Genomic DNA, 27,839 nt, shown 5'->3' with positions numbered 1-27,839 from the left:
CCCACTCCTGACTTTCACGGTGGCCTACCTTTTAAGGACATGTGCAAGATCATATTGGTGGCAGGTGTGATGCTGCTCGTGATCGAGCCTCACAAACGAATGGCCATTTGAATGAGGCAAAAATTGGTTCAGAAGAAGGGATTTAAATAATGAAGGATTATTTTCCCCGCAAATGAGCTTTGTCTTCGCAAAAATGTGAACTGCTTTTCAGGATGGCAGTTATCTAAAGGTTTCAATTCGATGCTGTAATCTAATTAATAACCATCCAAAGCCAAATTTAACATTTTGTTAAAAGGTTTATTGTATAAAGCTTCTCACAGTGCAACAATGTCCAAGAAATTTTAGAAATTAAAACCAATCAAGTACATAATATCGATATGGAAATAGTAAGAGCCCCGATAGCAACGGTGGTTTTGTTCAGCGCAATCCAACTCAATACTCTATCTCTTTGGCCAACTGTGCCTGAAGCCTCTGTATCGGGGAAAAGGAAAATGCATAAATTAGTATTATGCAACATATCCTAATTTCAAATGGCTGACAGTCAAGGACAAGAGGGGTAAATTAAAATTAGAGCTCGGTTGTTTGCGGCGATGTCTGAAAACACTTCTCCACACAAAAAGGGCAATGAAAATTTGGAATTCTCTCCCCCAAAAGTGTCGAGGCTGGGGGTCAATTGAAAATGTGAAAACTAAGGTTGATAGATTTTTGTTAGGCTTCTCAAGGTTTCCGGAACCAAGGCAAGCATCCTTTGGCATTAAGATACAGATCAGCCACGAACTAACCGAATGGAGGAACAGACACAAGGGGTTGAATGGCTTACTCTTTTTTCTGTGTTCCTGAGAAGAACTGACCCATACATTAATTTTGGAATTGCCATATTAAGTACACTTTCACTGGTTTATGAACAAGACCACAGGCTTATAGTGAGCATTTTAGTTAAATTCTGCTTTTAGTACCAGATTTCAGGCTTTTCACCAGTGTTCTATATTGCATTCCGTGGTCCCATGGCAGCAAGCACTGCTGCCTCACAGCGCCAGGGACCCGCGATGAATTCTGGCCTTGGGTGACTGTGCAGAGTTGGCGGAGCAACATGTGTCTGCATGGGTTTCCACCAGGTGCTCAGGTTTCCTCTCACAGTCCAAAGATGTGCAGGTTAGGTGGATTGGCCGTTCTAAATTGCTCCCTAGTGTCCAAAAGAGATGTGTAGGATAGGTTACAGGGTTATTGGGATATGGTGGGGGCGGTTTGAGCTAGAGGGTCGGTGCAGACTTGATGGGCCTAATGGCCTCCTTCTGCACTGTAGGGATCTATGATTATCTGTTTTGCAATGAATGGGAAAACCCATGGCTTCGCTTCCAAAATGCAAACGCTGCTCTTCTCTCTATCAGAAATGCATACTTGAAAACACAGGTATGTTTTAAAATGAAGATATCGAACATTTTACAGCCAGTGTTTTTGTTACGTATTGCATGCAGTGACTATACATTGTAGCATCCAGTGTTACTCCATCATACAGGTTGCTAATGAGCAACTAGGACTGGACATGCCTCACATCCTGTGCAAGAGTGAGACTTTACCAAGTCATTTCAAACACATACCTGTCTGATTTGCTACTGGTGAAGGTCATGCTTCTGTTTCCCGCAGATTGACGATTCTTCTTTCCAGTTTTCTAAACCAAAGAACGTTGAATATTTAAAACCTTCAATTTATAAATGTTCATTAAAAAATAACTGGACACAGCATTCATCTGACTGTGGCATCGAGAGGAGGTCAACATCACTGAAAAGACTGTAATCAGATTTTTTAAAAAGGTTCACCAAAACACTTCTTAAAAAGTAATTTTGGAGGTAACATATGGAAGCTGATTTTCCTGTCCAGATATGACAAGGGTTAATGTAATCTGGGAGTTTGGTGAGAAAGTGCTTCAATCTTATGCAACAGGGCACAGGTCCAGACAGTTAGATTGGTGACCAGCAAGATTTACAAAGGTGGGGTTCCGTACTCTCCTTTAGCTTTCGCCAAATTATTGTGTATTTAAGTGATTAAAGTTCTGTAACAAGTCAAGTAACTGGCTTGTGAAGAGTAGCTACTTTTTTAAAGATAGGTGGCAGCTAAGAATTGTTTTTTTTTAAATAAAGAGAAGTGGATAAATAGTAGAAAAATAAATTATTTAAAAATGGTGCAGAAAAGGATAAAGAAATGGATAGATTTCAGAAAGTCAGTGCAATAGGGTAACCTGACTGGCCTCCTTCTGCGGGTAAAATTCTATCTTTCAGTCATAGTGACAATCACATAGCAAAACTTTAAATGCTCAAATACAGAATAATGTCAGGCAGTTCTGGATAATCTAATGATAGGCTTGCAGACTGAACATGTATGAAGCTGTGGTCCATGTTTAAATATGGTAACAAAAATAGTTTTAAAAAAACCACCAACAATCTTATATCCAACAATGGCCCCAGAATTGTGCAATATATCCCTTGCCTTCTTTAATGACTAATACAGGCACTATAGTTCTCATTTTTGTTGTTTAAAAATCATGCACGAGACTGGATGACTAGTTAATTGTAGAACATAGAACATTACAGCGCAGTACAGGCCCTTCGGCCCTCGATGTTGCGCCGACCTGTGAATCCACTCTAAAGCCCATCTACACTATTCCTTTATCATCCATATGTCTATCCAATGACCATTTGAATGCCCTTAGTGTTGGCGAGTCCACTACTGTTGCAGGCAGGGCATTCCACGCCCTTACTACTCTCGGAGTAAAGAACCTACTTCTGACATCTGTCCTATATCTATCTCCCCTCAATTTAAAGCTATGTCCCCTCGTGCTAGATATCACCATCCGAGGAAAAAGGCTCTCACTGTCCACCCCCACCCAATTCTCTGATCATCTTGTATGCCTCAATTAAGTCACCTCTTAACCTTCCTCTCTCTAACGAAAACAACCTCAAGTCCCTCAGCCTTTCCTCATAAGATCTTCCCTCCATACCAGGCAACATTCTGGTAAATCTCCTCTGCATCCTTTCCAATGCTTCCACATCCTTCCTATAATGCGGCGACCAGAATTGCACACAATACTCCAAATGTGGCCGCACCAGAGTTTTGTACAGCTGCAACATGACCTCATGGCTCCGAAACTCAATCACTCTACCAATAAAAGGTAACACACGGCACGCCTTCTTAACAACCCTCTCACCCTGGATGGCAACTTTCAGGGATCTATGTACATGGACACCGAGATCTCTCTGCTCATCCACACTGCCAAGAATCTTACCATTAGCCCAGTGCTCTGCATCCTGTTATTCCTTCCAAAATGAATCACCTCACACTTTTCTGCATTAAACTCCATTTGCCACCTCTCAGCCCAGCGCTGCAGCTTATCTATGTCCCTCTGTAACTTGTAACATCCTTCCGCATTGACCACAACTCCACCGACTTCAGTGTCATCTGCAAATTTACTCACCCATCCTTCTACGCCCTCCGCCAGGTCATTTATAAAAATGACAAACAGCATTGGCCCCAAAACAGATCCTTGTGGTACACCACTAGTAACTGGACTCCAGTCTGAACATTTCCCATCAACCACCACCCTTTGTCTTCTTCCAGCTAGCCAATTTCTGATCCAAACTGCTAAATCACCCTGAATCCCATGCCTCCGTATTTTCCGCAGTAGCCAGTAGTGGGGAACCTTATCAAACGCTTTACTGAAATCCATATACACCACATCAACTGCTTTACCCTCATCCACCTGTTTGGACACCTTCTCAAAGAACTCAATAAGGTTTGTGAGGCACGACCTACCCTTCACAAAACCGTGTTGACTATCTCTAATCAAATTATTCCTTTCCAGATGATTATACATCCTATCGCTCATAAACCTTTCCAAGATTTTGCCCACAACAGATGTAAGGCTCACTGGTCTATAGTTACCTGGGTTGTCTCTACTTCCCCCCTTGAACAAGGGGACAACATTTGCTATCCTCCAGTCTTCTGGCACTATTCCTATAGGCAAAGATGACTTAAAGATCAAAGCCAAAGGCTCAGCAATCTCCTCCCTAGCTTCCCAGAGAATCCTAGGATAAATCCCATCCGGCCCACGGGGCTTATCTATTTTCACACTTTCCAGAATTGCTAACACCTCCTCCTTATGAACCTCAAGTCCTTCTAGTCTAGTAGCCTGAATCTCAGTATTCTCCTCGACAACACTATCTTTTTCCTGTGTGAATACCGACAAAAAATATTCATTTAGCACCTCTCCTATCTCCTCAGACTCCACGCACAACTTCCCGTGACTGTCCTTGACTGGCCGTACTCTTACCCTAGTCATTCTTTTATTCCTGACATAGCTATAGAAAGCTTTAGGGTTATCCTTGATCCTCCCTGCCAAAGACTTCTCATGTCCCCTGGCTCATCTTAGCTCTCTCTTTAGGTCCTTCCTAGCTAATTTGTAACGCTCGAGCGCCCTAACTGAACCTTCATGTCTCATCTTTACATAAGCCTCCTTCTTCCTCTTGACAAGTGTTTCGACTGCTTTAGTAAACCACGGTTCCCTTGCTCGACCACTTCCTCCCTGCCTGACAGGTACATACTTATCAAGGACACGCAGTAGCTGTTCCTTGAACAAGCTCCACATTTCCATTGTGCCCATCCCCTGCAGTTTTCCTCTCCATCCGATGCATTCGAAGTCTTGCCTCATCGCATCACAATTGCCTTTCCCCCAGATATAACTCTTGCCCTGCGCTACATACCTATCCCTTTCCATCACTAAAGTAAACTTAATCGAATTGTGGTCACTATCACCAAAGTGCTCACCTACCTCCAAATCGAACACCTGTCCTGGTACCCAGTACCAAATCCAAAATGGCCTCGCCTCTCGTTGGCCTATCTATATACTGTGTCAGGAAACCCTCCTGCACACATTGGACAAAAACGGACCCATCTAAAGTACTCGAACTTTAGCGTTTCCAGTCAATATTTGGAAAGTTAAAGTCCCCTATAACAACTACCCTGTTGCTTTCGCTCCTATCCCGAAGCATCTTTGCAATCCTTTTCTCTACATCTCTGGAACTTTTCGGAGGCCTATAGAAAATCCCTAACAGGGTGACCTCTCCTTTCCTGTTTCTAACCTCAGCCCATACTACCTCAGTAGACGAGTCCTCATTAAACGTCCTTTCTGCCACCGTAATACTGTCCTTGACTAACAATGCCACTCCTCCCCCTCTTTTACCACCTTCCCTGAGCTTACTGAAATATCTATACCCCGGCACCTGCAACAACCATTCCTGTCCCTGCTCTATCCATGTCTCCGAAATGGCCACAACATCGAAGTCCCATGTACCAACCCATGCCGCAAATTCACCCACCTTATTCCAGATGCTCCTGGCATTGAAGAAGACACACTTTAAGCCACCTTCCTGCCTGCCGGTACACTCCTGCAACTTTGAAACCTTACTCATGACCTCACTACTCTCAACCTCCTGTATACTGGAGCTACAATTCAGGTTCCCAAGCCCCTGAACTAGTTTAAACCCTCCCGAAGAGCATTAGCAAATTTCCCCCCCCAGGATATTGGTATCCCTCTGGTCTAGGTGTAGACCATCCCGTTTGTAGAGGTCCCACCGATCCCAGAATGAGCCCCAATTATCCAGAAATCTGAAACCCTCCCTCCTGCACCATCCCTGTAGCCACGTGTTCAACTCCTCTCTCTCCCTATTCCTCGTCTCGCTAGCACGTGGCACGGTTAACAACCCAGAGATAATAACTCTGTTTGTCTTAGATCTAAGTTTCCAGCCTAGTTCCCTAAATTCCTGCCGTACATCCCTATCCCTTTTCCTACCTATGTCGTTGGTACTTATGTGGACCACGACTTGGGGCTGCTCCTGCTCCCCCTCCCCTTAAGGATCCCGAAAACACGATCCGAGACAAAAAAATGTTCCACAATGAAGAATAATAGCCCCGTGACATCACAGGAGATCAAGGCCTCTGATGCCCAAAAGAAAAAAACACATTTACAAGGATATAATTTTCAGAAGTTATGGGTGAAGATAGGAGCTGACAAATATCATAACTGAACTTCTCACCCATGTCAGTACATTTGTGGCAACTAGGCTGACACACACTTTATCAAGTGGCTGAGCACATATCCAATATCTTCTACATTACAAAGCAGCAGCTTGCACTTATACAATGGTTTTCACAGCTTCTGGCGACCCAAGTGCTTCTCAACAATCGATCAATACTTTTGAAATCCAATTATTGTAGTTAAATCAGGATTTGACCTGAGAAAGGCAAGGGCCAGCAAACGGATGAATTCCCACTTAAACTGTTTTGGTGGCGAGAATTGAGGGACACCTGGAGAACTCACTGCTCTTTGAAAAAACATGTCATGGAATCCTCTATAATCCACATAAACAAGATGGGCTTTGGTTTGACAGTTAATTCAACGACGGGCACTTCTGACAATGCAGCATTCCCTCAATACAGGTCTTAAAGGTCAGTGTCGATGGCATGCTCAAATCCTGGAGTGGCTTGCACCCACAATCATTCAGATGAGTATTAGGAGTTCTATCACAAAGTCAAACTGACATTATCAATAGTTTAAAAATGTATATATTTTTTAAAAACAGATGACAATGAATGTGGTGATATTGCTCAGGTTAATATGCCTCACCTTTCCTTACAGACTTTACAAACATTGCACTGACCAGTAAAATTAAGAGGCAACCTGCTAGTCATAATACTTAAACTTTCAATTGTTTTCATTTCTTCCTCCAGTGACAGTTTTTGCTCCTGTAGACCGCTGGTGTACAATGCCAAGGAGTCATTTATTACCCCTCTGTTACCTTGTCGAAATGATTATTCTTCATGAATTAAGCTGGACACTAAGCCACTAATATTCCTGGGCTTTGGAAGGGTGCTGTGCAACCTAAACCGACAGCCAATTTGGGAAATCCCTCGTCCCACTGGGGCTTAGTTCCCTTTCACGGCAGAAAAGCTACAGCAGAAGTGAGGGTTTCTTACATTCACAAGCCTTTGTGGTATTGGAGGAACAGGTGGGACTGGTGAGAAAACATCGCCCACCAATTCTGCTTCAATGTCTGCACTGCAAAGCAAACAGGCAGGCTGCAGGCATCCTCATCTGTCAGGACACGATTGTCCATGTCAGGGAGGCGGTGGTTTAGTGGTATTAACACTGGACCAGTAAACCAGAAACACAGGGTAATGTTCTGGGGACCCGGGTTCGAATCCCGCCACTGCAGATGGTGAAATTTGAATTCAATTTTAAAAAGTCTGGAATTAAAAGTCTAATGATGACCATGAAACGATAGTCGTAAAAACCCATCTGGTTCACTAATGTCCTTTTGGGAAGGAAATCTGCCATCCTTACCTGGTCTGGTCTACGTGTGACTCCAGATCCACAGCAATGTGGTTGACTCTTAACAAGATCCCCAGTTTCAGAGTGGTTGCTTTAACATAAATAATAAGCACTTTGATAAAGTTTTAACTGATTTTCGACTGGAATGATACAATCGCCACAGGAAGCTGTTTTATCGGGGCCAATTCACCAAAAAGAAAATCTAAAGTTGTGTCAATGTATGAGTCAGCCTTCTTTTTTTAAAACAAGAAACATAAATGTATAGAATGGTAGTTTATACACTATATTTGAAATAATGGTTTTACCTTAGAATGAGGCACTTCTGCTTCATGACTGGGATTAAACTGGGTTGATTCCTTAGATTTGCTGCCAGCTGAAAGATAGGATCAAAACATTGTAATAAAAATGCACTTTTAGACAATAATGCATCTTCTATCAGCTGAGCTTTTCAAAATTGGCTGCAGGCTTGTTTACCCATGTTTATCGGTCAGAGAAGTTGAACACAGCCCTCTTCCCGTAACAGCCTCCCCGAACAGGCGCCGCCGGAATGTGGCGACTAGGGGCTTTTCACAGTAACTTCATTGAAGCCTACTTGTGACAATAAGCCATTTTCATTTTCATTTCCTCTTTGCTTCCCCATACCCAAAGGCTGGGGAATGATTTGGAGATATTGGTCACTCTCCTCCAGCTCATCCAAAATCACTATCTCCCAAGCATAAACAGGGAATGAATGCAATAGGCTATTCATCATGTTCAGCATATTCCTGTCCTTATAAGATGTGAGCAAATAAACACAAGCAACTGTCTGAGAAGAATCCTGGTGTGGTGACCAGGATCAGAAATACACGCCGACTTTCCGCTTTGTCAGCCCAGGTGGTTGGGGACAATCCCCTCAGTTGAAATAAGTGAACTTGATAGAAATGAAACATTGATGCTGGGACCTTCCTGATCTGCATGCCTGGTACTGGGCCAAAACTTCGAGATGCATCAGGAGGAGCTTCCCTGCCGTTAAAGAATTGAAACCACATTAACAATGAACTGCTGACACCTGGGCGAAATTGTCCGGTATCGGCGCGATGTCCGCCGACCGGCGCCAAAAATGGCACAAATCAGTCGGGCATCGCGCCGCCCCAAAGGTGCGGAATCCTCCGCATCTTGGGGGGCCCAGCCCCAACCTTGAGGGGCTAGGCCCGCGCCGGACTAATTTCCGCCCCGCCAGCTGGCTGAAAAGACCTTTGGTGCCCCGCCAGCTGGCGCGGAAATGACATCTCTGGGCGGCGCATGCGCGGGAGCATTAGCGGCCGCTCACGGCATTCCCGCAGTGGAGGGCGTCTCTTCCGCCTCCGCCATGGTGGAGACCGTGGCGAAGGCGGAAGGAAAAGAGTGGGCCAGGCCACCGTGGGGGCTCCCCCGGGGCCAGATCGCCCCGCGCCCCCCCCACCCCCCCACCCCCAGAGCCCGCCCGCACCACCTTGTCCCGCCGGTAAGAGAGGTGGTTTAATCCACGCCGGCGGGACAGGCATCCTAGCAGCGGGACTTCGGCCCATCTGGGCCGGAGAATCGCGCGGGGGGGGGGGGGTGCCAACCGACGTGTCGCGATTCCCGCCCCCGCCGAATCTCTGGTGCCGGAGAATTCGGCAACCGGCGGGGGCGGGATTCACGCCAGCCCCCGGCGATTCTCCGACCCGGGGGGGGGGGGGGGGGGTCGGAGAATCTCGCCCCTGATGTCTGATTCCTGTTTATCCAAGGGAGTAATGTTGTGGAGGCTGGAAACTGCATACAGTTTACCAGAGTTAAAGAATTGATAGGGTGTTAAGTTTTATCAGGTTCAAAGATTTCAAACTTGCCCTAGTTTCTAAAGTCTAAACGCTAAACAATTTATGTTTTTGTCATAGTGCACACAGCGGTGTATCCTATCTCAGAAAGGGAGAGAAACACGAGGTGCAATCTTATGCAGTGGCAGGGCACCTTGTGACAACTTGAGTAAGAAAACACATCAATGCCATTGTGGAGAATTCTGCACAAGGATCAGTGTTTTGCACTACTTTTTTCTCCAGTGCTACAATAACAAACATTGCTCACAGGCCAATGTCAGGGTGGTTCCATCATCCTGCAGTCCAGAATAAGAGGTTAGACTGTCCCAGCAAGTGAGCTCTTGATTTCATAGGAATTAGAAGTCGGCAATTCAGCCCTTTGAACCCGCCATTTAATCAGATCATAGCTGATCTTTTCCTGGTCTCAGATCCTTCTCCCTGCCTGTTCCCCATATCCCTTTAACCAGTTTTAAAAATCAGAAATAGATCTCTCTCCTTCTTGAAACCATTTAATGATTCAGACACGATTTCAAACATACCTTCACTGTGTAGTTCTCAAAATCAAGACATCGCCTGAAAAAAACTGGGGAGGGTGGGGCGGGGGGGGGGAGAACTGACTAACACTTCTGTTAACAACACGATTTATAGATTCAGCATAACCCTTCTTGTGCTCTATGAATATGGACGTAACAGGCTTTAACTGCTGTCTAAGTACAGGAGGATAGGGGAGTTAATTCTGAATGATGCTGGCTCCAGAATAACTGTAAGAGCATTAAACTAAGGATTAAGTCAGAGCTGACCTGCAAAAACTTTGAAATCGGATTTTCTGTAATCAAATGGTTTGAAGTTTGGGGGATTTTTTGGCTCCTCTGCCGCTGATTTTGGCTTCTTCTTTTCTGGAGGTGCTGTCTCGGCTCCTGGTCCGCTCTTTGCTCGCTCCCTCTTCGCCGATTGCTGTTCTGCTGCCATCTGTAGGTTGGGGAAACATGCTCAAGAGTTTGGACATACATTGATCTTGCAACTAAGCCCAGCCATTTCAAACCTTCCCATAAGTGACCATGTCATGCAGCATCTAAATCAATCTAGGGAGATAAAATTTTACACAGAATAGAATTACGGAGCACTGAACGAGACATCCAGAAGTAGAACACTTGTCACTTGAACTTTAAAAAAAATGTAATATTAGAATCCCAAATATTGTGTTGTGAGATTTGAATGGACTCAGCTTTGTCAATGGGAGCGACCCCAAAGCACCATTGATACCACAATCCCCCACATTCACAAGGGGCAAAGCACGTCAGAAATAAAAACAAAGCAAATGATGAGAATAAAAAAAGTAAAAACACGTAACAGTCCAGGGATGGGCAGGAAGGCTAGAATGGATGACCAAATTGGGGGGAATCACAATCGTTAAGATATAAGCAGCAATATACAAGCATAACAATGAGAACTTGTACTAGGACAAAGTATTGACAGTGTAATTGTCTCCATTACCAGGGTAGAAACTATAAATTCACACAGTCACACAACATAAATGAGACATTACATTATCCAAAAATGGAAAGCGTGATGCTGGTGCCGGATCCAAAACAGCGACTGAGTCATGTTCTCTTCAACAGATATACAATGATCAATGCCTCTACTGTTTTGGTTTGGTTTCAAAATCTACAGTACATAGTTTTTTATTATAAAAACGATCTTTTAATCAAAGCAATCACTTATTTAATGGTTGCTCAACATTGCACAATATTGGACGCAACGGACTTGGTACTGTGGTGATCTTTAACCTCCGAGCCCAAGGGGCAAATAAAGCTACTGAGATGAAAGGATTTGATGTGAATGAGTTTGGGTCATCTTAATTTAATTGGGTTCACAGCACAATAAACAATTGAACATGCAACACCATTGACAGAAGCCAGACAATGGCTGTTGTGCAAAATTACACAATAGGGAAAGATCTTCTAAAGTTTGAATCGAGGCACGTTGTTGGGGATAAGCAAAGGTACAATTTTACTCTTTATTTACTATTGCTAAACCTGACACAGGAATGTTGGGTGCCTGAAACAAAGAGTGTTCTATTTCCCAGTGCTAAATTCTCACAACTATGAGATAATGTACAAAAATGCGCTTTGTCCTCCTTCCTGCCAATTCCCACCCCCCCGAAAATAAACTGAAGAGCTCACTTCACCCATGGTTGGAGCATCACCCTTAGCCAAAGACATTCACAAATATAACTCTGGTGCTGACGGGTTCAGAATTGTTCTTTTTGTACTATTGATGGGATCGATAAAGTTGTTACTAAGAGCACTTAAGTGCTTCAGAGAAAAACAATGCAAATGCCGGTACAGAAAACCAATCTTGGATAAATTTCTTCAAGGCGCTTTGATGATAAGCTTTTATCAGCGGTTACTTTGAACTGAAATTACTTCAATATGAATTATAGAAATAACTCCTTGCAGCTACACTTTCAGTCCCCAACAATCATAACATAAAAACAGATGACACACATGAACAATGAGAAGTAACAAATATTCTGGGCTCTGACATCAACCAGGAAAACTGGCAGACACCAATGTTACGTGGCGGGCACGAACTGTATGAAGTGGGACAGGAAGAGAGGCGAGGCTGTCTTGGATTTGGTATTGGGTAATGAACCAGGACAGGTGTTAGATTTGGAGGTAGGTGAGCACTTTGGTGATAGTGACCACAATACGATTACGTTTACTTTAGTGATGGAAAGGGATAGGTACATACCGCAGGGCAAGAGTTATATCTGGGGGAAAGGCAATTATGATGCGATAAGGCAAGACTTAGGATGCATCGGATGGAGAGGAAAACTGGAGGGGATGGGCACAATGGAAATGTGGCGCTTGTTCAAGGAACAGCTACTGCGTGTCCTTGATAAGTATGTACCTGTCAGGCAGGGGGGGGAAGTGGTCGAGCAAGGGGACCGTGGTTTACTAAGACAGTCAAAACACTTGTCAAGAGGAAGAAGGAGGCGTATGTAAAGATGAGACATGAAGGTTCAGTAAGGGCGCTCGAGAGTTACAAGTTAGCTAGGAAGGACCTAAAGAGAGAGCTAAGAAGAGCCAGGAGGGGACATGAGAAGTTTTTGGCAGGTAGGATCAAGGATAACCCTAAAGCTTTCTATAGATATGTCAGGAATAAAAGAATGACCAGGGTAAGAGTAGGGCCAGTCAAGGACAGTAGTGGGAAGTTGTGCTTGGAGTCCGAGGAGATAGGAGAGATGCTAAATGAATATTTTTCGTCAGTATTCACACAGAAAAAAGACAATGTTGTCGAGGAGAATACTGAGATTCAGGCTACTAGACTAGAAGGGCTTGAGGTTCATAAGGAGGAGGTGTTAACAATTCTAGAAAGGGTGAAAATAGATAGGTCCCCTGGGCCGGATGGGATTTCTCCTAGGATTCTTTGGGAAGCAAGGGAGGAGATTGCTGAGCCTTTGGCTTTGATCTTTAAGTCATCTTTGTCAACAGGAATAGTGCCAGAAGACTGGCGGATAGCAAATGTTGTCCCCTTGTTCAAGAAGGGGAGTAGAGACAACCCGATAACTATAGACCAGTGAGCCATACTTCTGTTGTGGGCAAAATCTTGGAAAGGTTTATAAGAGATAGGGTGTATAATCATCTGGAAAGGAATAATTTGATTAGACATAGTCAACACGGTTTTGTGAAGGGTAGGTTGTGCTTCACAAACCTTATTGAGTTCTTTGAGAAGGTGACCAAACAGGTGGATGAGGGTAAAGCAGTTGATGTGGTGTATATGGATTTCAGTAAAGCGTTTGATAAGGTTCCCCACGGTAGGCTACTGCAGAAAATACGGAAGCATGGGATTCAGGGAGATTTAGCAGTTTGGATCAGAAATTGGCTAGCTGGAAGAAGACAAAGGGTGGTGGTTGATGGGAAGTGTTCAGACTGGAGTCCAGTTACTAGTGGTGTACCACAAGGATCTGTTTTGCGGCCACTGCTGTTTGTCATTTTTATAAATGACCTAGAGGGCGTAGAAGGATGGGTGAGTAAATTTGCAGATGACACTAAAGTCGGTGGAGTTGTAGACAGTGCGGAAGGATGTTACAAGTTACAGAGGGACATAGATAAGCTGCAGCGCTGGGCTGAGAGGTGGCAAATGGAGTTTAATGCAGAAAAGTGTGAGGTGATTCATTTTGGAAGGAATAACAGGAAGACAGAGTACTGGGCTAATGGTAAGATTCTTGGCAGTGTGGATGAGCAGAGAGATCTCGGTGTCCATGTACATAGATCCCTGAAAGTTGCCACTCGGGTTGAGAGGGTTGTTAAGTAGGTGTACGGTGTGTTAGCTTTTATTGGTAGAGGGATTGAGTTTCGGAGCCATGAGGTCATGTTGCAGCTGTACAAAACTTTGGTGCGGCCGCATTTAGAGTATTGCGTGCAATTCTGGTCACCGCATTATAGGAAGGATGTGGAAGCATTGGAAAGGGTGCAGAGGAGATTTACCAGAATGTTGCCTGGTATTGAGGGAAGATCTTATGAGGAAAGGCTGAGGGACTTGAGGCTGTTTTCGTTAGAGAGAAGAAGGTTAAGAGGTGACTTAATTGAGGCATACAAGATGATCAGAGGATTGGATAGGGTGGGAGCCTTTTTCCTCGGATGGTGATGTCTAGCACGAGGGGACATAGCTTTAAATTGAGGGGAGATAGATATAAGACAGACGTCAGAGGTAGGTTCTTTACTCAGAGAGTAGTAAGGGCGTGGAATGCCCTGCCTGCAACAGTAGTGGACTCGCCAACACGAAGGGTATTCAAATGGTCATTGGATAGACATATGGACGATAAGGGAATAGTGTAAATGGGCTTTAGAGTGGTTTCACAGGTCGGCGCAACATCAAGGGCTGAAGGGCCTGTACTGCGCTGTAGTGTTCTATGTTCTATTTGTGTGTAGGGAAGCAACTGGGGTGCCATTTCATTGTGCATTAAAAACTAAGTTTCCTCAGCACATTTAAAGCACCAAATGTAACTGTCTTTAGCCACATACTCTGTTCAACACATTTCCCTCCCTCTGTTCATTCTCACTACACCATATCCTACTTCAATTCATACTCTCTTCTCAAGAATGGTGCATCTTGTTAACGCCTCCTGCACTTAACTCCCGCATACAATTTATAGCCTTTCAACTCCAGGTTTATCCCCTGTCCAAATATTTTCTGCCTTGGTCTTTTATTGTATCATGGGTCTTGGCTCCAGATTTCTCAATAAAAAAAACATTTGCACCTTGCAACTATCCTTGACAAGACATTTTTTGGTGATTTAAATGTTCTGGTTGGAATATTACCTCAAAGTTAATTTTCCCTTTATCAGCAGGAAATTCATAATACGGTCCTCAAAATTACTCTGAAAATTGTCGCCAGGAGTTCCACAAGTAGAGCCAGTTTACCAGATTGTTCCATCTTTGTATATCTACCCGGTCTTCCCTCATCATTTAGCAATGGGGTCTCAGTTGAAGTCAGGAACTCGGTTATGGAGGTAAAGACAATAGATGGAAACGCACAACTCAACACACTTTAGTGTTGCACACACCCATTCTAGCAAAGTAGACTTAAGAAAGGTCAAGAAAATTCTAACTTACCGCAGCCTGCTGTCTGACTGAAGGAATTTCTTGTACTGCAGCAATATAATCCTGTTGTGTCTGCTGCCGCACAACTGAAAAGCAAAGACACAACTAAAAAATACAACTAAAGAAATATAGCATTGGGAATCAATCTTGAGGCTGTAACAATAACACTTAAAAACTCTTCCCGCTCCTTTTCAGTAGACTCGGTTCCATGCAAATTGTAATAAAACAAAGAAGATCTACTGCAGTTACACAGAGCAAAGAGCAACCATCGTTTGGAATAATGCGTTAAGCTTTTGGGCACTTACTCAAGGCAGGTTTTGCCAGCCTTGGAGAAAGGCCAGCAATGATAACACCAGGGAGAAAGGGACTGAGCTATAAAACCTGACAAGGTAGCTGTAGGTATATTCTCTAGGTGAGCATGTTTAGGAACCAGCTAATCAGGGTTTGGAATGAAGAGAATTGACAACACAGATAAGAATCCAGAACAAAGGGACAAAGCCCTAGGTATTTAAACTAAACCAGTTAAAAGCCCAGAAAAACAACTCCACACAAATGTCAGAATATAGAACACAGTGCCCCAGAGTAAGACAGCTGCAGTGTTAAAGGTCATGTAAAAAGGGAGGTAGATGCTTGAGAAGGCAATTTATTCCGAAGCGAGAAGAAAATATAGCTACTGTGTCGACAAAATGCTGCAGCAGATCTGTTTGAATGGCCTGCTCTTATTCCTATATATAATGTAAATACCCTATATAGTTTTGGGAATACATTCAGATAAGTCAGTACGATATTCGTAGATATATATTTATATGCATGAATATCTCCCATGTTGCATTTTTAAAATGTTTTTCCAATTAAGGGGCAATTTAGTGTGGCCAATCCACCTATCCTGCACATCTTTGGATTGTGGGGGTGAGACCCACGCAGACACGGGGAGAATGCGCAAACTCCACACGGGCAGTGACCCGGAGTGAACCTGGGTCCTCGGGACCGTGAGGCATGAGTGACCTTTACAACTAAATGTTATTGTTTCCCTCACTGGGTAACCTCTGACATTCATGGCTATATGCATTCATGAACATGAACCAGAATTTGTAAACTCTGTGAAAGATTATTATTTCAAACACCAGTACACAAAACGGATGGGGAAATGTTAACGCATATTCAACTAGACACTCAAGAAATGCTACATGACTGGTGAAACAATTTTCTAATGCTAAATTACACAATGGTGCCATAAACAAGAAAATATGAACTTCTGCTACAGCCTTCTGACAGGAAAACACATGGAATTATTATATTCCATCAATGCCAAACTACCCAATACAAACAATGAAATACAAGTATAATTTAATATATAGTGAAATAAATGCAATTTCTGACTAAAAGTGTTTGCTGAGTGTGCTGCAGGCTGCAAAGAAGGCAGAAGAGAGGTGCTGAGGGTGGAGAAAAGAACACTGGCAATGATTTTATCAAGTTGGACAGGCTCCACAGGTGAAAGTACTGAGGGCGACTGTGATTTCTTTTGGAGAAGTGTACACAGAGCGGTTACAAATAGGAGAGAACTTAATCAGCAAATTGGGGGAAAGCGCTTCTAAATTTAGACTGCACACCTACCTGTAGTTTCAGCTGCCTGTATTCTTACCAAAAGGGTAAAAAAATAAAGGAAACATTTCTCCCAACTCTGGGTGCAAAATTTCTCCCATCTCTTGCCACGTGTATTATCCCTATTAAGGGATATGGAAACAAGGCAAGTAAATGGTTTTGGCACACAGAGAATGGCCTCCTTCTGCACTGTAAATTCTATGATAATCTATGATAAATCAGCCAAAATCTATTGGAATGACCGAGCAGGTTCAAAGGCTGAATGACCTACTCATGGTCTTGCATATCATCAACGGAGCTGATGGATGGCTTGTTCCCATGTGTATCAATGAATTAATCCACATAGGACCATAGAATTCCTACAGTGCAGAAGGAAGTCATTTGGCCCATTGAGTCTGCAGCGGCCCTCTGAAAGAGCACCCGATGAGCCCACTCCACCTGCTCTATCCCAGTAACCCCATAACCTAATCAAAGATGCCCATCTCTGGACACTAAGGGCCAATTTTAGCATGACCAATCCACCTCACCTGCACATCTTTGGACACTTGTGGCAAGTTGCTTGGACAAAAACTGGATTTGTATCACCTACAGCACATTGATGTGCCAATTCTACAGCTCAGTACTTTCATTATCGGCAATTCTATTTATTTGATTCCATGATCTAATGCAAGCGTGACATCAGAAAATAAAATGCAAAAAAAACTGACTGTGTTCAAAGAAATTTGACAGACACTTATCATGTACGGATGATGGGAGTTTCTGAGAACAACCTTCAGGCTTTGGGGTGTCCTTTGCTTTACTAGTCTGTTCTTGCTTTTTGGCTGCTTCTTTCTGTAGTTGTTCCTGGCTCAGCAGCTTCCACCTGTTACTGACCTAAAGTGACACAAGAAGTGAAAGGTTGAGATTGTTTGGTTTCACCAAACTGCAGGCATGAACCATCAATACCCACTTTAAACACCAGGCAATCATTTCAAATAGATTAAAAAGTGTTGTATAAACTATCTCCAGTCAGCAGTCTATCAATTACTATGCTAAAGTTATGTCGTCACTGGTATGTCACTTCAATGATAAGAGCGACACCGAGGGAAGAAAATTCAACCAATTGCCATAGGCTGCAAAACCATGCTCTAAGCACACAATTCTAAATTATAGGTTATAACCAGCAATGTGATACAATGTATGCCCTGTGGGAAAGACTCAATGTTATCCAATCAGTCTCACTGTTAGGGAATTTACATGGCCATGATGTATCCTCTACAACAGGGGGTCCTGAACCTTAACACCGATTTCATGAAAATACCAAATCTCGCGAACGTCCTCCTAAAAATAATTTCCAGGGTTTTTCTCCCTTGCCCGAGTATAAAATATAAAAGCAATATCAATTTCTTCAATGCTCTGCAACCAAGCCCCACTAACCTATCCTTAGTTACACCCTCATACCGTTCAAATTTAGAATTGTATTCTCACTTAATTACACCATAAAATGAGCTGCCTGTCTTTGCCACCAATATTATACACAATTGTAGATTTCATTCCTGGTTACCATTTAATTGTGCCAAAATTCCAGTCAGTGATATGACAATGCTTTTTCCCCATGGTATTCATTTGTTGGAACTAGCCAGATTCGAAAACAAAAATAACCTAGTCTATTTGAAGTGTAATCATATAGCACGTACAAACTTGTGCATATACCAGATACATTTATTCTATCTCTTTGTCTCTTAGCTTAGTTCAGACTCAAGGGGCTGTCACAGATTGTTACAAATTGCTCCATCAATCGATGGCAGGAGCACAATAGCAAAATGCACTAATTCTCAAAATGCATACAATTCTCTGCTTGTTTACACAAACTGAAAACTTCAAAAGTATCACTATAGTCGTTGAGACATACAGTACAGAAGAGGCCCTTCAGCCCATCAAATCTGCACTGATAAAACTACACAATCAACACCTATCCCACTTTCCAGCACTTGGCCATGAATATTATGACATTTAAAGTGCTCATCCACGTACTTTTTAAACCGTTGAGAGGTTTCCCAGGCAGCACATTCCAGACTCCCACCACCCACTGGGTGAAAATGTTTCCCCACAAATTCCCTCTAAATCTCCTGCCCTTTTTAAAGTTTTCAGGAAGCTCAACTTGAATGTCGCTTGTACACATTTGACAACCTAACACAATCAGGCGAATACTTATTCTGCTTTAACTTGTTGAATTTCAAAAGAAATAGAAAGTGTTTTGCCGGAGACAGACAGACTCCATGGGAGCTTGCAACAAACTCCAAAGCAGTATTTTCGTTAAGAGTTAACCAAACAATTGCACTTCTATAACAGCTTACTCGCCATGGTGCTCTGGCTCAGGTCACCTGGCCTATTTTGCACACCGTTTCCTTCTCTTCTGCGCAGGTGCTCAGGGCCTGTTCCCAAAAACAAATTGCTCATGTGCAGCCATTTCCCGGCGTCTGACGCGTGGGTGAAAGGCCTCAGGCTCATCGGGAACGAGTTCCCGGCCTCAAACAAGGCAAGTATTTGCGTTTCTTAACATCTCACCGTCACGGAAACAAACAGTTTGGGAACCGTCATGCTACAATCTATTTTTGGTCCTGTGTAAATCATTATCTTTAGAAATTGAATATTAATCTAAATCAGGTCTGAGTACTGTACTAATATTTTATATCAGCAGTTGGGTGTGCTCCTCGAAGTAACTCTAAGCAATGCATTTGCTTCATTCGGTACAAAATATCACTTAATTCCATGGAGTTTAAAAATGCTGACACACTCCTGGAAACCTGCTGCAAATACTAATGTACACTTATTCCAGGGAAACCCAAGAAAATACAGGCACACTCCCACATGACTGCTGCAAGTATTGACATGGTCACTTTTCCTTACTTCTAAAAGACAGCCTCAGACATCTAAACGGAAAGTGTGATACAAGAGCAGATATAGAATTAAGTAATTCCCGAAAACCACAAATGGTTTTCAGAACGTATTTCAAAAGGTTTCAGTTATACAATATACTTAATCCATAGAATGCTGTCAAATAGGTTGTAACCAATTAGGTGCATTCGCACACCATTTACTGTATTAATGCAAAATCCTAACCACTTCCTGGCAATAACTGGGATGATCCATTTGATATACAGACACAAATGGCCATGCCCAGATTTTGGAGGTTCCAGAATGCAGTGGAAACATGGAATTCGACAGTGCAAGTTTACTTTCCCTAACTTCTGAAGTTGTTGAACATTAATGATCTCTTCTGAATAAAATTCAAAACCATTTGAATGCCTCCAGAAATTACCTGTATGCCGGTGTGAAAGGGAACTTGGGAACAATTCAATCCTCGTTCAATCATTGGAGTTCTAATGAGCCTTTAGTTCTGTGTGGTACTTACTTCATAGATCTTGGTGGAAGGGTCAAACTTTGCTGCTTGTGAAATGTATGCGTTACTGTCCTTGGAAGGCAAATACTGAAAAAAAATTAATAGAATTATGGAATGATGGCAGCATAGGAGATCATCATCATTTTGCTCAGCGGCTTTGTGCCGGCTTTCTGCAAGAGCAACCCATCTATTAACAAACCTCTACCTTTTCCCCTGGAACCCTGTAAATGTTCTCTTTTCAGACACTAATTACCAAATTTTTTTATGGCCTTGATTGAATCTGACCCCAACACATTCTCAGGCAGGACATTCCAGATCCTAACCACTTGCTGTGAAAAAAGGGTTTTATGTCACCCTTGCTTCTTTTGCCAATTGCCTTATATCAATGTCTTCTGTTTCTCGATTTTTCCACCAGTGGGAACAGTTTCTCCTCATCTACTCTGTCCAGACCCCTCAATTCTTAACATCTGTCAATCTCCTCTTAATCTAAAGCTTGTTCGACTATGAACATATACTTCTTCATCAATCCTGTGTATTGCTTACATTGAAGAAGAATGTAACACTTTAAAAATAAACACATTTGGAGTACCCAATTCTTTTAGGTTGTGGGGGCGAAACCCACGCAATTACAGGGAGAATGTGCAAACTCCACGGACAGTGACCCAGAGCCGGGATTGAACCTGGGACCTCGGCGCTGTGAATTAGCAGTGCCAACCACTGCACCACCATGCTGTCCGCAAAGTGCTTTGTCGCCAATTTTGACAGCAAAAACAGAAAATGTTGGAAATATTGATTATAGTTCTGGCAGCAACTCTGAGGGAATAGAGTTAACACTTCAGGTCGTTGACCGTTTATCAGATCTGAGAAAAGTCAGAAAAGAGCAAGTCAAAAGGGGAGGGTGGGAAGAAGAACAAAAAGCAAGGTCTATGATTGGGTGAAGGGCAGAAGAGATTCAATGACTCAATGTTTCAAGAGGCAAGGCCAAAGGGAGTGATAATAGGTCAAGTAGGGGGGGGGGGGGGGGGGGGAGAGGAGAGCGCGGCATTTCCAGCATTTTCTGTTTGCATTTGAGATTTTCAGAATCCGCAGAATTTTGTGTTTGTACAAGGACCTTCAAAGTGGCGTCATTGTTATAATGTAGCAAAGCCCAGCAGCCAATTTGCATAAACAGTAAGGTGAAATAGATCAGATAACCTGTTTCTGTGATGTTGACTGAGGGATAATTATTGGCCAATATTGACAATCCCCTGCTCGTCATTGAAATAGTGCCAAGAGGTCTTTTACATTCACTCAAGATGGGTAGACCGGGCCTCAGTTTAATATCCCATCCAAAAGATGGCACCTCTGACAGTGCAGCACACTCAGTTGTGGACTGGCTTTGCCAGCCTTGATTTTTCTGCTCAAGCCCTGGAGTGGAGCTTGAACCCACAATCCTCTGACCCAGAGCGATACCAATTGAGCTATAGCTGAGATTTATTTTGGTACTACGTGTAAACAACATTGTAAAAAATAGCTGGACAATTCTTCTAATCAGATTTTCTCAGTAAATCGTACATACTCTGCAATGCATTTCCCATCAGATACGCTGCTAAAGTTATGACATCACTAATAGAGCGTGATACAATGAAATCCAACTAAAGTACCCTTCACAATAAGTATTCTTCACAATAATCCCTTGTGCTACCAGGTTACTGATAAAAATAAATAAACCTCTATTATCCAACAAAATACACAGATTAATTCAATTGTAGAAAGTTAAAAGTGATGCAGTGACTCCTGCAGAACTCATTATCCAAACCTATTTTAGTTGTGTCTCTCAAAAGACAGTTACGTACATACATCATTACTGCTAATAGGTCTTTCACTAAAGTCAGAAACGCTTCACTGAAACTGTAATCGGCCTTTCATTTTTATCATATGTGAACAACAAATACATTTCTTAAAATTTCATTAAATCCATTAGATAAGGTAACAGCTGTAAAATGGGGTCAGAAGCTGGAGAGCATTTTATGGGTTTTATTATTTGTACAAGTAATGAGTGAATAGGGATTATTTTTGCCACAAATGTTTGCATCAGTCTTTAGTTGAATGATAAATGGACAGACACAAACGAGCCGATTTTACAGTTGCTTCAGCACTTTAGCAACCCTCACAAGAGTCGCTCACCGTACCTTACTTTCTGACCTGTCTTAACTATTCTCGTACATTTTATGCACACTCCCTGTAGTGACATTGTGGAGGTTTTAGTTTCTCTGGCCTTTGATTTTCATAATGTTCTGAAATTAGCAAATCCAAATATTTTCTCCCCAGTCACGTCACCAATGGTGAAGAATGTGAGTGACTTACCTCCAGCAATGTTGATCTGGCTGTCACGTCAACAGCAACTGCCAGGAACTACTTTTATTAACTTGGCACCACCATATGGTAGTATGAGCCAACATCCATCAAACGTAACAAGGATTATACACAATTACAATAAAAAAACTGTCCCTCTATCAACTTCTGCAATTTGCATCGATGGAAACCATAGAACCAGTGCAGCCATGTTATATTTAAATCCAGGTACCTAATAATCTGCATGTGGATTAAATTGCTCACACTAAAAGGTCTTCGTGCTCATATTTAGAATTTATGGGCAACAGCATTAAAAATTGTCCATTTCAAATCTCTCACCCTAGGGACTTTGATAGATGGTGCTCAGGGAAGTGTTACAGCTTGGAAATTCTTAATTAATCCATTCACAGGAACGTTGGCACAGTAGTTAGCACTGCCTCACGGCGCCAGGGACCCGGGTTCGACCCCAGCCCTGGGTAACTACCAGTGTGGAGTTTGCACATTCTCCCTGTGTTTGTGTGGGACTCAACCCCCACAACCCAAACATGTACAAGGTAGGTGAATTGGCCATGCTAAATTGCCCCTTAATTGGAAAAGAAAATTAATTGGGTACTTCAAATTTATTGAAAAAATAATCCTTTCAAAAAGATAATGGATAAATTAGAACACGGTTGAACTATATGAGAGATTAAACACATGGTGCAGAAGATCATAAAATCTATTAAAAAAACAAAATGGCATTTTGCATTTCACTGCATCCTTAATCCTTTCAGGAGATGTGGACATCACTGGCAAGGCCAGCTTTTGTTGCCCATCTGTAATTGCCCCAGAACAGAGTGACTTACTAGGCCATTTCAGAGGGCAGTTGCCAACTACATTGTTGTGGGTCTGGTGTCACATACAGGCCAGACCAGGTAGCAGATTTCTTTCTCTAAAATACATTAATGAACTATATGGGTTTTAACAAGAATCGATGATGGTTGTCTTGGGCACCATTACTGAGACAAGGTGTACATTCCAGATTTAATACTTGAATTCAAATTCCATCAGTATCGGTGTTCCTCAGGGCCTGAGCCTGGGCCTCTAGATTACTAGTTCAGTAACCACTGTCTCACACGCAGAATTTGGATTACAAAAGGATTCACACAATGGAGTATGTTATGCAGGCCAGCAACATCCAACAAACATGACGGATAACCGGTTAGTTTGGTGGAGGGAAAAAATGTTATCCAGGACACCCGAGGAAAACTTGAATAATGCAATGAGATTGACAACACAGAGGGGACCTCTATTCCGGACTGGCAAGGCCTGCCCATCAGTCCCTAGCTCATGGGCTCTGTAGCATCACAGCATTTACCCACCATATCTCTATTTCCCTGGTACCTTTATCTAACAAAGATCTCAGTCCTGAAAGTTCTATCTGTCCTTCACAATCCACAACCATTTGTTTTGGAAACATACAAATTTTCTTTACCCTGCGTATAAAAAAATAGTGCGTCTCAATTACCTGCCGAAATGATCTGGCTCTGATTTTCAGATTGTATGCGCCTGTTCTTGATTTCTTTATCAGGTAAAATAGCTTCTCTGTATCTACCTCATTGAACCTTTTTAACGTTTTAAACACCCTGATCAGATCACTCCTCAATCTTGTGCAGGCATCTCATTTAGCAACTCATCTGAAGGTTGACACCTTTCAACAGTGTAGCACTTCCTCAGCACCGAGTGTCAGACTAGATATTAATGTCCTGGGACTTGAAACCATAACTTTCACACCTATACATGAGTGAACTGTTCCCATTCAGTGCTTCATATATTCTTGTGAAAAAATACATAACCACTTTTGAACATACAAAATCCTGTATTGGAGCTTACCATTCTGAAAGGGTTTTCAAATGATTCTAAAACAGTTCTTGCTTTCTGTTGTGCTGTTGTCAATGTTTCATGTTCCTTTTCATTTGCAACCAAATCCTGTGAGGGAGGCATGGGGGAAAAAAAAAAAATCACTTAATCTAACAGTAACACAGGACACGGAAAAAACTTTGTAGAGGTCACTTATCAGATGGCCACATTTAAAATAAATGTTTTATTGACACCTCTGCCACTGTCTGGATAGTTAGCACTGCAGCCATGATCAATGCTGTTCTGATTATCTGGAGTGGAGCCACCTAGTTGAGATGCGACATAACAGTATTGCCCAACTGCATGGCATCACTAGGTTATAGTCTAGATAAAGTCAAGCTAAGAGTTGGAAATTAAGCACTAGCTGGTCCGTACATCTATAACTCAAGTCAGATGTACATATTTGTGATTTTTGTATAACTATTCGCAATTTCTTGTTTTTCACTGGAATGGGCAGCAATGACGAGAGAAAGGGAGAACATTTTAATAAAAATGTCTAATTAAGGGGCAATTTAGTGTGGCCAATTCACCTACCATTTTTAGATTGTGGGGGAGACCCACGCAGACGGAGGTAGAATGTGCAAACTCCAGACAGTGACCCGGGATCAAACCTGGGTCCTCGGTGACGTAAGGCAGTAGTACTAACCACTGCACCACCGTGCTGCCCTGGAACATTAATGTAATAATTTACGGCCTCTTTCAGAAAAGCATTCTTGGCTCAATTTATTTAAAGCACCATCCAGTGTGCAAGTGTGCCAACCACACCAGGCATGCCAAGCTAGTACGTTTCAGCTGGGGTAGTAATAGATGTGTCATTGGTGGAAGCAAGTCATGGTACTTCTTCTTGAACATTTTGTCATCACACCACTGGAAAATGAATGTGTATGCAGATATTGGATGTCAACAGGACTCTGTTCAGCTCTGAAACTATTTGTAACTGACCATCTTACCACTATCCTTTAATTACTGCTGGTAGGTGGGAAATTAGAGTTGAGGCTACAATCATTTCAGCCATGATCTTACGGAATGACAGAGCACACGCAAGGGGCTGAATGGCCACACTCATGCACCTAATTCGTATGTTTACATGCCTATGCTCATAAGTAAGGAATGGACTTTTGCATGAAGAGAACTTCTGATGCTCTTAAAACCTCCCCCCAGCATCGGACAGCACCTTCACAAGAGTGCAAGTGTGGAACTTGAACAAAAATACCAAGCAATTCAGTCAGACCATTACAATTTTCTAGATACAATTATCCTCTATTCTCCTTTTTGATTCTACCATCTCTGAAGACATTCATTGTTATGGATCATCTCTCTATTTTGGAACAAAGTACAGTTTTATGGCAGAGATCCACCAAACTGGTTGCTTCAAATCAGGAACTGGAATCATAAAAAATACAGCAAACACCTACAATCACTGTGCAGTGTGCACCAGTAACACTTACGTCAAATATGGTAATGACCGCCTTGGCAGAAGTGAGTGTCAATGTCAGATTGTCATCCTCCAGGTCAGGGAACAGTTTACTGGTTTGGATCAGTGGCACTGAAAGGAAAAGGTATAGAGTACATTGTTTATTTTCACAATTTACATTGCATGTATTGCAGAGAAATATCTTCATCCTTTACCCAAGTGTTGTGATTATATTTTACTGAAAAATATTCTCTTCTTAAAAAATGAAAATGATGGCACATGATGGGGTGGGTGTGGGAAATAGAGAGAACTATGGAAGTATTGGTGGAGGATGTGCAGATGTACTGCATCCACTGCTGCTGAACGTCTAACCTTGGGGCTGTTCAACCGCTGTGTCTTGCAGAGCAGGATAAACCAAGAAATGAACGTCCACCTGACAGAGCAGACTATGCCTCATTTTAACATCTTATTCGAAAGATGGCATCGCCAACAGTGCAGCTCTCTCTCAGTCATGGACTGGAGTGCCAGCCTTGATTTCTATGCTCAAACCCCGGACTCAAACTTGAACCCACAAAGTTGTGACTGAGGGGCCAGAGCATTGTCAATGAACTATGAGTGATACCTATGTATTTCTGTGTGTGCTCTGATAACACAGAGGGTGCATTTAAAATAAACAGATTAAAACTCCAACAATTTTTATGCAGGTTCTGCCTGTTAAATGAGGACTCTGTTGAAAATTCTGTCTACTGAAATGGTAAAACATAATTCAATAAAGCAAAAGGGAAAAAGCAAAATCAGGATATGAACTCAGCTTCTCAACTCTTGGTTACTTTAGGTGATTCATAGAAACATAGAAAATAGATGCAGGAGTAGGCAATTCGGCCCTTCAAGCCTGCACCACGATTCAATATGATCATGGCTGATCATGCAAATTCAGTATCCCACTCCCGCTTTCTCTCCACACCCCTTGATCCTTTTAGCCGCAAGGGCCACGTCCAGCTCCCTCTTGAAAATATCCAATGAACTGGCCCCAACAGCTTTCTGTGGTCGAGAATTCCACAAGTTCTTCCGCATCTCAGTCCTGAATGGCTTACCCCTTATTCTTAGGCTGTGACCACTAGTTCTGGACATCCCGAACATTGGGAACATTCCTCCCGCATTAAGCCTTCCAGCCCCATCAGGATTTTATATTTTTCTATGAGATCCCCTCTCATTTGTCTAAACTACAGTGAGTACAAGCGCAGTTTATCTTCATATGTTAGTTCTGTCAGAATTAGTCTGGTGAACCTTCGCTGGGCACTCTCAATAGCAAGAATGTCCAAACTAGGAGACCAAACTGCACACAATACTTGAGGTGTGGCCTCACCAAGGCCCTGTATAACTGCAGCAAGACATCCCTACTCCCATATTCAAGTCCTCTCGCTATGAAGGCCAGCATTCTATTAGCTTTCCTCACCGCCTGCTGTATCTGCATGTAAACCTTTAGCGACTGTTGCACCATGACACCCAGGTCTCATTGCACTTTCCCTTTCCTAAACTGCTACCGTTCAGATAATAATCTGCCTTCCTGTTCTTGCCACCAAAGTGGATAGCCTTACATTTACCCACATTATATTGCATTTGCCAAGTTTTGCCCACTTAGCCAGCCTGTCCAAGTGACCCTGCAGCCTCTTTGCATCCTTTGCACAGCACACACTGCCACCCAGCTTAGTGTCTTCTGCAAATTTGGAGATATTGCATGTAATTGCTTCATCCAAATCATTAATGCATATTGTGAACAGTTGGGGTCCCAGCACTAAACCCTGTGGTACCCCACTAGTCACTGCTTGCCACTCTGAAAAAAATATGTATTCCTGCTCTCTCCTTCCTGTCTGCCAAACAGTTCTCTATCCACATTAATCAATACATTACCCCCAATACCATGAGCTTTAATTTTGCTCACTAATCTCTTGTGTGGGACTTTGAAAGTCCAGATACACAACATAATAATAATCTTTATTGGTGTCACAAGTAGCTTACATTAACACTGAAATGAAGTTACTGTGAAAATCCCCTCGTTCCCTAGTTGCCACACGCCAGCGCCTGTTCGGGTACACTGAGGGAGAATTCAGAATGTTCAATTCACCTAACAAGCACGTCTTTTGGGACTTGTGGGAGGAAACCGGAGCACCCAGAGTAAACCCACGCAGACACAGGGAGAAGGTGCAGACTCCGCACATTCAGTGACCCAAGTCGGGAATCGAATCTGGGTCCCTAGCGCTGTGAATCAACAATGCTACACGATGCTACCGTGCCGCCCATCCACTGGCTCACCCTCGTCCACTCTACAGGTCACATCCTCGAACAATTCCAGAAGATTTGTCAAGCACGATTTCCCTTTAGTGAATCCATGCTGACTTGGAGT

At 42.7% G+C, this 27,839-nt stretch overlaps 1 protein-coding gene across 1 annotated transcript in view; it reads right to left on the bottom strand.

Annotated features, from left to right (window-relative positions):
• Positions 1-276: 276 nt before the first annotated feature.
• The window catches only part of exosc10 (exosome component 10), a 77,151-nt gene continuing 49,588 nt past the window's right edge, over positions 277-27,839 (bottom strand). Inside the window, exons 17-25 of the mRNA XM_072478471.1 lie at positions 25,470-25,567; positions 23,995-24,090; positions 19,801-19,875; positions 17,177-17,279; positions 14,817-14,890; positions 9,996-10,164; positions 7,687-7,754; positions 1,599-1,669; positions 277-471 (exon numbers count right to left, since the gene is read on the bottom strand). Coding sequence (XP_072334572.1) covers positions 441-471; positions 1,599-1,669; positions 7,687-7,754; positions 9,996-10,164; positions 14,817-14,890; positions 17,177-17,279; positions 19,801-19,875; positions 23,995-24,090; positions 25,470-25,567 — 785 coding nt within the window. The 3' untranslated portion in view covers positions 277-440. The remainder of the gene's footprint in view (positions 472-1,598; positions 1,670-7,686; positions 7,755-9,995; positions 10,165-14,816; positions 14,891-17,176; positions 17,280-19,800; positions 19,876-23,994; positions 24,091-25,469; positions 25,568-27,839) is intronic.

Source organism: Scyliorhinus torazame, chromosome 16 (genome assembly GCF_047496885.1).
Source record: "Scyliorhinus torazame isolate Kashiwa2021f chromosome 16, sScyTor2.1, whole genome shotgun sequence".
In the NCBI taxonomy this organism is placed as follows: Eukaryota; Metazoa; Chordata; class Chondrichthyes; order Carcharhiniformes; family Scyliorhinidae; genus Scyliorhinus; species Scyliorhinus torazame.
The sequence above is the reverse complement of the archived record's forward strand: the minus strand, read 5'-3'. Positions and strand labels throughout refer to the sequence as shown.